Source organism: Colias eurytheme, chromosome 4, assembly GCF_061535395.1.
Source record: "Colias eurytheme isolate Ceu_HAF_F1 chromosome 4, ilColEury1 Martin Lab GWU primary, whole genome shotgun sequence".
NCBI lineage: Eukaryota > Metazoa > Arthropoda > Insecta > Lepidoptera > Pieridae > Colias > Colias eurytheme.
This window is the reverse complement of record NC_142983.1, coordinates 3,451,689-3,463,689: the sequence shown is the minus strand read 5'-3', so window position 1 is coordinate 3,463,689 and position 12,001 is coordinate 3,451,689. Positions and strand designations below refer to the sequence as shown.

General features: G+C 31.2%; 1 protein-coding gene across 1 annotated transcript in view; it reads left to right on the top strand.

Moving 5' to 3' along the window:
• LOC149908825 (uncharacterized) overlaps positions 1-7,738 on the top strand; it is a 54,577-nt gene extending 46,839 nt beyond the window's left edge. The window contains exon 7 of the mRNA XM_090120410.1: positions 6,785-7,738. Coding sequence (XP_089976536.1) covers positions 6,785-6,873 — 89 coding nt within the window. The 3' untranslated portion in view covers positions 6,874-7,738. The remainder of the gene's footprint in view (positions 1-6,784) is intronic.
• The last annotated feature ends 4,263 nt before the right edge of the window (positions 7,739-12,001 follow it).

Genomic DNA, 12,001 nt, shown 5'->3' with positions numbered 1-12,001 from the left:
TACAATGAGTAGATCTAATCTAATAATAATAACAAGACAATTAAACAGTAATAGACTGGATATCAACAAAATTATAGAGCAATTAAAGATGGAAATTATTCAACATTAATTCTACTTATGAACATAATATAAAACATTTCTTTGTTTTACAGACTAACGAAACTAAAAATTGAATATCAATAATAATTAATAATTATTGTGGTGTTAGATTTAAGTATGACTGACTCAAATGTTATTATAATAATACTTTTTAAGCTATTGCATAGCTTTTATCTCTCAGACTTTGAGCGCGGCGACCGAATGTAAAAATTCCGTAACGAAAAAACCTAACACCCCCCACTCCAACCGGCACAGCGATGCAATGCTATGCAATAGCTTTACCGCGGCAGTCCTCGAGTGCCACACGTATTTTGCACGCCTCATAAGCGAAGCGTTGAGGTGGGTACTACTGTCGCTTCGCGCAAAACATCTGATTTTTCAAACTTAAAATGTCTTTATGTATCATACATTGCACTTGTAAGATAATACATACACACACATATTAAGAAAAAACACTATTTTTAACGTTCATGATATTTTTGATGTCATTTTTGTTATTTAAACTAGTTAAAAAACAGTTTAAAAAAGTTCTGTCTTGGACGTCCGCGTGTCTGTATGTGCGGATCCTTTTTCTTGTTAACACGATAGCGACCGAAATACTTTACTAATCGAATCTTTTTTTTTCTCTTACGCTTGAGTATGCTCAGGAATAGAACCCTTTCATTTTTCAGGGTCTGATTCGATGTGGTTTAATTGTTATTAAATAAACAAAAAAAAACTCGGCTGTTTTTTTTTTTTTTTTTGAAGTGAATTTTTATATTTTTATTGAAATTGATTCCAGAAGATTACTGGGAACTTTAAAAATTCATTTTGTTACTTTTATTAGTAGGTACGATCCTTATAAGTATTTTAGTGTATTCAACCAACTTAAAAAAGTGTGACTATTTTACAACAATTTGAATATGAATTGTATTATTGTATACAATATCGAAGCTTTTTAAGAAATGTATAAAATACTTTTTTAAGAATTATTATCATACATAATATTATGTTACCGGCAATATATTAAAACCGGCATTGTATGCAATTCTTAGTAAATGTATGTTATTCCGAGAAACAGTCGGAATGAAATAAATTAAATTCGTCACATTACCTACTTATATCTTTAAATCTGAACTTTTCCTAAGTAGCAAACACATTTGCAAATGTGGGTGGTTTTTGGGGTAGCTATTAACCAATATGAGGTCAAAACTAAAATCCAAGATGGCGCCGACGAAAATTTGAAATCTTTTCGTCATGGGTGTCATTTTCATGGTTTTTGGGGTAGCTATTAACGAATATGAGGTCAAAACTATAATCCAAGATGGCGCTGATGAAAATTTGACTTTTTTTCGTGATGGGTGTCATTTTCATGGTTTTTGGGGTAGCTATTAACGAATATGAGGTCAAAACTAAAATCCAAGATGGCGCCGACAAAAAATTTACATCTTTTCGTCATGGGTGTCATTTTCATGGTTTTTGGGATAGCTATTAAACAATATGAGGTCAAAATTAAAATTCAAGATGGCGCCGACGAAAATTTTACACATTTTCGTCATGGGTGTCATTTTCATGGTTATTGGGGTAGCTATTAACCAATATGAGGTCAAAACTAAAATCCAAGATGGCGCCGACGAAAATTTTACATCTTTTTTCTCTTACGCTTGAGTATGCTCAGGAATAGAACCCTTTCATTTTTCAGGGTCTGATTCGATGTGGTTTAATTGTTATTAAATAAACAAAAATAATAATTAATAAATAATTATTAAAAAAAAATTATGAGGCGTGCACTTTTGGATTTTCCAAACTATTTTTTTATTATATTTTGATGAATATTTTAACGTTAAAGTTAGCATACAAGGTGAAATAATTCGTACTGCAGTTAGTTGTGTAACATTTCTTACGAGTTTGAATTTCATAGTTTGAGAATGTAGGAAGAAGTCTTTAGCTCGTTTATTTGAACTGAAACCTTACTTCAGATAACTTTTGGTACATTTACTAAGTTTCAGATATTATATATTCATATATAAACCAAGTATTATGTCTAACTCGAAGATTGCACACCTATTGTAATTTTTAACCGACTTCAAAAAAAAGGAGGAGGTTATCAATTCGGCCGGTATGTTTTTTTTTTTTATGTCTGTACACCGATTACCTACTCCGAGGTTTCTGAACCGATTTACGTGATTCTTTTTTTGTTCGATGCGGGATAGTGTCGAATTGGTCCCATAAAAATTTTATTCGGATAGGCCCAGTAGTTTTTATTTTATGAGCATTTTTGTCTGTATTTGTAAATGTTGCAAGTGCAAGTTTGAAGTCGGTTGTTTTTAACGCAGTTATCACTTGTTTATTATATTCACCACTATTTTAGAAATGAATCAATAGATATTGTTCCTAAAAATAAGGTTTATATTGTAGATGTAATAGTTATGATTAAAATGTAATATTAATAAGAATTCCCTTTAATTAAAAACAGTAATTTCGATAAAGTAACAACAGCACTATCGTAAAATTGCACAAGAGAAAGTTTTCATGGATTTGGGTAACTTCGGACCTGATTATCCTTCGATGAAACTTTGGATGCGATTAAGAGTTCGGCTAAGATTGTATAACTTTCCGTAAATAACACCATTATTCAGTGAATTGCATTTCTTACATGTATTTTTTGGGCGTTTTACAAAATGGTGTAAAAGTTAATGTTGTTCTCTATTTACGTTTATTACAATGATATCAAAATATTATATTATGGCTGGCGTCCACTAGGCGGATCGGGCCGGGCCGCATCGCAACGCAAAAATACGCCGGCCTATGTTTTGTATGAAACATCGTCCATTAGCGACGGATCGGGCCGGGGCGGGCCGCAACGCATTGGCGGATATCGCTTCGCAGGCGGATTTCTGCCGGCGGTGCGCTGCGGCCTGGCCCGCCCCGACCCGTCTAGTGGACGCAGGCAAGCGGATGTAAGCGGCGATCGTCTGTTAGATAAAATCCGCCTAGGCGATCCGCCGCGCCCCGTACAGGTGGACGCAGGAGCAAACAGCGCGTCCATTAGAGACGGCCCGTTGCGATGCGGCCCGGCCCGATCCGCCTGTAATGGACGCCTAGCATTGTAGCTAGGTGTTAGAAATAAAAAATTTGGATATAATTGATAAATCAATACGCAACGAAGTGTTTGACATTCAGTTGATTTGATTTCCTAAATTTTTACCTAACAATCGATATGTAAAAATAAAACATTTTTCATAGATTTTAGGTATTATTTTAAATTGATCTCACTTAAGCATACCGTAGAATAGTTATTTGGTTCTATAAACGAAATGTCACCTTCAATATAAAGTCTAGCACGTTCTAGATGTAGTGCTCCTTCGTAACATTTACGGTGTCAAAGTGGAAATATATGAATCTCTCCCGAACTTGAATAAGGTTTTGGAAGAGCTTTAGCCTAATTTAAAAATATAGGATTGATCGTAATATATTATTATATATTATTGTCTAGTATGTATTAAGTATACTTAAATTTTTTGATAGATGAATAAATTTTAGCAGGTAAGTTGTTTAATTTAATCGAGGTTTACGAGAGTTTTAAAAGACTAATGTCAATTTCTAGAATTATCTTTACTTATGAAATTATGTCGCATTTTAAATATCGTTCCCCAATATTCAAAACGATAAAAATTATTTTCATGAAAGGTAGTAAAAAATGCAATTTGGCTGTTGGAGTCGTGGAAAATCACATAGATGTCAAATTTATATAAATAAACGATTGGCTTTGAATACATTTGATTTAAAATTTACACGCGGGATGAAAATAAAAAATAATTTGTAAAGCGAATGCTTTTAATGCCGTCACGTATATTATTAGACGTCCGTTTAAGCTTTGTTGGTAAGAACTGAATGCCTTTTGTTTTATGCGCTGTGCAAAGTCCATATTTTACCAAAGGGTTCTTCTATTTCGAAATTCTGAACCAGAATAAACCAATATTGCCTTGATTAGATAAATAAAATTTAGTGAGTACCTACGATTTTATAATTATTGTGTTTTTTGTACAGATACAAAAAGCCATTCGAATTAATTAAATTCTCTTCAATCAGAAGGAGGTTTGTTTTTTTCCTCTAATTCAGCTTTAATGTAGTCTTAGGGCGTTTAAATAGCGCTGACTAAGTTAAAATAATGTTGGAAAGAAAAACAGTATATATATTTATTAGTATATTTACGGTACAAATAAAGATAATCACAATGTGATATTAAAATATAATATTTGGTAACCACCCTATCTTAGTACATAGTATCAAAGGTATATTCTTGGTACTAATCACATTAATTAGTAATTCAAAATAAAATTATCGTTGTGCAAAACATTGTCATACTTGATTAAAACAAAAATAGTTAAACTTAACTTCATTTAATATTAACAAATCTAAAAAAAGAAACTCAATCTAACATGTCCTAAAGTAAAATAATATATTTAACTTATATCAAATACATTTCGTGTTCAATGATCCAAGTAAACATCAACGACGCCAACCTTTGTATGATTTTGGACGTAGGTTTGTTACTTTCTATACAAAGTTTATTTGATTTATCAATAAATCCTCAAATAAATTATTTACCTACGCAGAAACACCTCAAGGCTGCGAGTTGCTTAATAAAATCGTTATTTATTTGACGAAAACTTTGATGTTCCAATCAGTAAAGCGAAAGGTGTAAAATAAATTTGTGATGCTGAATAATTTATAAGGATTAAAGTCACGGAACGACAATTTCCTCAAATCGAAATATGAATAATAAAGATAGTAAAGTTGCTACCAATATTTACTTAATATCTCCTTTGATGGATACCACTTAAATGTTGTTTTGACACATACGTAGTTCGGCCTCAGAATAAGTGATGATGTAGTTCGGATGAACGATACCAAAGTGTTTAATAAATAATTAGTCCAATATCTAATGTATCGTAATAGTTAATCTATCTAAGTATCTAATATACAACGACACGTTTACAAATGAAATAAGTTTATTACCGAACCACATAATACTTTGAAGTAATAGTAAAAGAAGTTAGCTAAAGCTAACCAAACGTCCAAATTGATCCAGAATGATCGAGAAAATCGGAAAATATGGCACAAAATATAAAATTATTATCCAAATTATAATAATAATAAATATGTTTTTATTCTATGTCCCAAAGGATAAAGTTTACGACCCAGTCAACGTCTATTGAAAGTGATTAATTAACTGATATAATTAATTCAGACAATCAAATATCAGTTAATTTGTTTAGAAATAAATAAGATGACCATTTCAAATGGTTATTCTCAATCTGAAACTAGAATTCCGCTAAAGCGATGTCCAATAAGATAAAATCTCTTGCCCGATTTTTGAAGTATTAATTTCCCGGCTTGGGAATGAATCCAACTTTGAAACAAAAACACATTGGCTGTAACAGCTGCTAGTGTCGTTAAGGATGGTCAAATGCTCTCGTATTATGACAAATTTCATACATTTTCTATCAATTTCTTTAATACCAGTTGTGTGTTTCTTAAATATCAGTGTTTAACGCAAAGATATATAGTTCTATATATCTTAATACTATTTTAAAGGCGAAAGTTTGTATGGATGTCTGTTACTCTTTCACGTCAAAACTACTGAACCGATTACAATGAAATTTAGCACACATATAGAGGGTAACTTGAATTAACACATAGGATAGGTTTTATCCCGGAAATCCCACGCGAACGGGAACTATGCGGGTTTTCCTTTGAAAACGCGGGCGAAGCCGCGGGCGGAAATCTAGTCTAAATCTGCTTTATAGTTCAAACTTATGTTAAGTTTTTCTTTAAGTAATAGACTGACAAACTATTGCTTAAAATATTTTACAAACTGTTAGTTTCGTATTGATAAAATTGGTGATGTTCCATTCTTAATAATAAATTTTGTATGTAAGGTTAAGAGCTCTTTTAAAATTTGTTATTTTTTAAAATATGTAAGTTACAAATCACAAAGTTAATCGTTACCTATCAAAACCTCTAAATTGTCAATGTTAATATAATTAGTCCTCAAAATTTAAAATAAATATGTAACTCCAAATAAAGTGTCCAATGTCGTTTGTAGATTTATTAGATCTTCAACCAAATCTACACATTAATATAGCGTAGTTATAATGGAAAGGGCAGAGATCGTACTAATAGATAGTAATTTGGCCGAATATTGCATAATGCTATCATTAACTGCGTGAAAGTCGGACCTTTGTCGGACCGTGCGGGTCTGAAACTGTCAGCGGGGAATATACTTCAATCTATCAAGCCACTAAGTTGTGACGTCACACTTGAGCTAAAGGGGATAAGGACATAATATCGGTCGAGTTATGCTGATTTATGTTAATATCATTGTACGGGGATATTCATAAAACCCTGCATGCGGTAAAGAATGAAGCAATATGCAAATATATCCTTAAAATGAGGTTTTTTGATATCAGTTTAAGAGACAGTATATTTTTAAAGAATCGTGTCAATTTTGGACCCTTAAGGCTTCGTTGAACGAAAATGAAAGCTACTTAAGGAGGTCTTTAAGGGTGAAAAAGAGCAAACAAATCAAATAAGCCCCGAATGGCGGCACCCAAATTAATTTATGGCATATTGTATTATGTTGTAATTATCTTCGGACTTATTGTAACCTTATTAATTATTCCATTTATTTTCCTTCCAGATGGTTCAGACAATCGAGGGATGTCTCGTCACACGCTGTACAAACTTCTAGGAATAATAGCCATGATTATTACTTACGTTATGAGATAAATGTGTTAGTAACTAAATTCTAGATAGGCGCATATTATCTGATCACAACTGACTACAACATTTGGTCCACTTCGTAATTAATACATGTTAATACACACCATTGTTTTGAAAACGTTCATCGAAAATTAATTTTTAATATTCCTTATTTGCGCAGAAAAATGTGTTTGTTGTTTATCAAAAAGCTACGTGAATTTTAATAAAAAATTGCATGCAATAATAGCGAAATATAAACTCGAAACTGTGGAAGAGACGGGTGTCTAAACAAATGTTTTGCTAGTGTTTTAGTTTCACAAATAAATAAAAGTGGTCGTTTGTGCAGTCGTGCTTCAGCCACAACACTCGTGTCACCATCAAAAAGGATCAAAAGTAACGCGGAGGAGAGGGTCATTATATTTTGTCGGTCATTATAATATATTGTGATTATTATTTCTTAGTATTTCGTCCCAGAAACGTTTTAAAGAGTTTGTTTGTGAATCTGATCATACAATAGTTACAATACTTTGAATAGGTAAGTTCTATTTAGTAAGTACTAAAAATAAACTGCCAGAGCTTTTTATAAAGTTTTCAAAATATTCTAAATTCAGTAATTGGTTGCTATATACGAAAATATTGAACGTAAATAGGTATAATGTTTAATATTTCGCCTGCTAATTGGGACGAAATTAATTTTCACGAAAATAATTACGGGCAACGGAAAAGTTTGCGAAAGTTGAAGTTTTTTCGGTCGTTGTATATAAATATTGAATGAGTTATATGGGTGGCTAGGTGTCTAAGTTGAGGTGGAATATTAATTAGTGATTCTAATTCAATAAAGTTCAAAGGTAATGTGGGGTAATAAAAGGGCTTTTAACCAATACAGAGAAAGCTACATCAGGCCAGATAAACACTCCAGTAATGTATCAATTTAAAATGAACACAATGAATTCAAAGATGTTATAATGTATCTCAAGTGAATGTTTATAAGAATATTTTATTACATTTACGGCTTGAAAATATTATTATTATTTGTTGGAGAAAGTGTAGTTACTCAAGCTTGCTTTTGATTTTATTACAAAGTATTATGAAACATAGAATATTTTTTCTCTGTCTTATTTCTGTCTTATAACAATATTTTCTTTAAACAGTTTCTATAATATTAATTTTCTTTTTCCTTTCTCCACGGCTTTTGCACTTTTTGCGTCTTACGTTTGTAGAAGGATATTTTAATTAACTATGCTTCTTTGTAAAAGAAATACTATAATTTTATGAGATTTGTCGTTACGACGAATTTTAAGCATGAGTAGCGATTTTTCACGTTTTAAATAAAAGTGTAAATAGTTTAAAAAAGCTTTTGTATTATTCTCTATGTAGAGTTTAAAATTATAGAGAAGGACCGAAATTCTTGTTATTTAAATATTCTTTGTTACAAAATATAGTCAATTTGGCAAGCTTATTTTGTTAGAAAATGAACCAAAATAGTTATGAAAATTGTGATCAGATAGTATGCAATCATGTCACTGTTGTACTGAAATAATAGAAGCAAGAGTCCTGAAGTTTCTACGACTGAAAAATTCTTCTCTATATTTGGATTGTTGATGCCTACTTTGTAGTTGTGCCAACCCGAATTTATGTATTTCATTAAATGGAATACAAAAATTTAAATTTCTTTTTTTGTACCTGATTTAGTTGTATGTTATCTAAATAACCCCTTTGCGTTGAAATATTGTAATAGAGTAAGACCTTATTAACTTATTAAACTATTTTTGCTTAAACTGAAATATTTAGATATTTTTCATCCCCTAGACTACATAATTCCTGCATTATTGATGTATATTTTAAGGTACGTATGCTTTTTCATTACAAAATGTTATAATTAATGTAACTACAATAAATTATATTAAGTTGAAACATAAAATAATTATAGTGGTATTATTTATTTATTATTTTAAAATGTGATAAAAAAAAAACAATCGGACAATGAACGAGCCATGAAGTTTTAGCATTTTTTTATGTTTTCTCTTGAAAGGAATCTTTTTTAGGCACGTTGAGAGTAAAATTTCAAGGTCACCTCATGGCATTACAGTCACATCATGGAGTAAGGTGACGATTTTGGAGCTTTTCTTCTTTCTAATCTTGCCAGAGAAGTTTCACTTCTGACACGTGTGCTCGGCACACACGCTCTTTTTTGTAGGTATTGCAATATTTTTGGGTTTTTTAAAATATTATACATTTTAACAAATGCCAGATTTGTTCAAAATAATAGGAGAAAAAAGCAATACCAAGGAACCAGCATATATTGACACAATCCAAACAAACATTCAGTAAGATAATATTATGCATATAAAGGCTAGACAACCTGTGCTTCCGAGGAAATTGCGGAAGGAATTTCTAAGAACGAAAATGGTAATACTAGATTCGTTCATATTATGTAAAAAATCTAATACTGTGGCTTACAATACACTAGTATGGACGGGGAATAAAAGTAATATAGAAAAAAAATGCGTAGCAAGTAATTAGGTCACGCAAGACCTCTTCGTGTTTTAATTACTTAAAATGTAGATGTAGAATGTCTTGCTGACCGAAGAATTTGATCGTTGTAAGGTAAGAAAAAATTTTTTGATATACTACTATTTTTTAAGAATAGTATCCATATTTTAATGTAAAAAAGATGATAAGTAGCAGCGACTCATGTGTATCGTATTTTTCAAACAAGATAACTACAATATCGCTGATATAACATGTACAATCGAAAATACTTATTGCCTTACTACAAAGTACAAATAAACTAAAAGGGATACGTGCCATACTATCTGATGATTCAGGTGAAAGTATCTTCAATATCTGTTATATAAAAATGGGTATGTCTTCAATCTTACATATGAAGGGTGACGACGATAAAGCCATCTAACCTTTTTCCCAGCGCACGCAAAAGGTTGAAAAATCAAGTACTCCAACACGTAAGTACTGTATACCTTATTTAGATTTTATCACAACTATTTTTCCACTGTCCTCTAGAATTACACTAAAGCTTTTAGTTTAAATAGCTTCACAGGAATGGCTAATAAAATTTGCATACATACAACCTCTAAAGTCTAAACCGCTTGTTTTAAGCGAATCTACAATAAACGGCCATTGAAACGAATTAATATTAAATTTCAGACCACACGTCTTACCGAAACTTTACTGTAACCCTATGTTACGGTCGGGACTTATTAAACTTTAACAATAACTACACCTGTGGCGTATAAATCTTCAGCTAGTTGCGGTTAATTTATATTTCAGTTTTAATGTAGACATTTATTAAATTGCTTTCATATTTGTTTATGTTTTTACTACTGTGATTACATACTACCACGTAATATTATGTAGGTAGGTATTATTTTATTGAAGAAGGACCAAAAATAATTTTTATTTAGTAATAAAACACTAAATTGACGTCATGATGAAATTATTGCATAATAACTGTTTACCCTAGCTTCTAATTCTTCTAACAATTTATAAAAATACGCTTATCGCTATTCGCCTTTTACCAATGTCTTACATGTCCTTTATTTTTATGGTTGCCTGGAAGAGATTGCTTTTAACACTTTCCAATTTTATGTATTCATTTATAACTCCTGTTATATGTACAAGATTCTTATGGTAAAGAATTAAAAATGTAGTTTTTCAAATAATATCTTCATCTATACAGATAAACAACTTTCATTCTAGCAAAATAAATGTACTTTAAATGTGCTGATTTATTTTTGTAAATTAAAATAAATTCAGTAAAACGGAAGCAGGCAGTTAATTAAAAGTTTAAAGCAGCTTAACTCTGGTATTCTGAAGTTAGAAATATACAGATTTAGGGATTAAAATCATTGCATGTAGTCTGGATCTTTTCACTAAATAATTTACGTATTTTTAAAGGCTTAAATATTATCGAATTCACCCACGCACTGGTTCACGTGTTGGCAAACGGATTAATTAATGGAAATATATTTTGTTTCATAATGGAGTTTAAAAAAATGGATTGTACGAAAATGTATAATGTATATATGTAATGTGTAGGTATGTTCATTTTTCTTTCATTTTTTCATTTATGTGTCTTGTAACTTGTAAGGTATAATTTCTTCTATTTGTGTATAATTTGAAATTGTTATTTAAATAAGGGTATCTGTTTTATTTAAAAGCCAGGAATATAAGAGTCACCTAACACATTTTTATTGTTGTTTATAAAAGGTTTTTTGAGACACGAAAGGCGTCCTAATGGATACGAAATGTATATTACAATCCTTTAATAACATAAACACTTCAAACACTCGCTATTCGCGTTCAAAGCGAAAAATACAAATTAAAAAAGTTAAATTTATTTTGGGGAGGTGTGTCCCAGCCATTTGGAGTTTCCCAAGGAAATAAACTCGTATTTATCTTGTCGGGAGCTCCATGAATGTTTCTGACTTTGAATTCGGCGTTATTTATGTTACGATAGCGTCCCCAGAGAAAAATGAGTGTAAGCGGTGAACCCCTCAGTTCACAGTTGCGATCTATTAAATTAAAGCAATTTATAAGTCAGCTTATAGAAGCGGCATTCGGGCCGCAATGCGCAACCCTATTCGCGCTTGTACGGAAGTAACAAAGATTACGTGGCGAAATGAGTCAAAATAGTTTTATGGCTGTACGGCGTACCGTGTTCGGCATGACTTAAGTGTAAAGAGTTTTGTTAATGTTTTTCCTTTTTGTATAAATTTATATTGGAACGTTATGATCTCATAAATTATTAAATATTATATTATTTTGGCAGAGAATAAGGGAAAAAACGCCAATTTAAAAGCAGTGTGAAGTGTAATTTTCTTTTATGAATAGTATTAAAGCTATTAACATTTTAATACCCCTATTAATGTTACCTACATCCTTATAAACACCGCATATAAAATTAAAATAACTTCACAAAAAGTCAAGATTTAAAGTAGAATACTCGTAGCATATAACATTAATTTTATTTATGTTATCTGTGAACCAAAGTGAGCGGCGGGAACCACTCATTTGACAGGTTTACCTAGTTTATGCGCTCACTTTCTCATAAAATATGTTCAATGTTTACCATAAAGATTGTTATCCTGTATACCATTTTTGTTTATACAGTGTGTATGAAAACTTGCTAGTATCA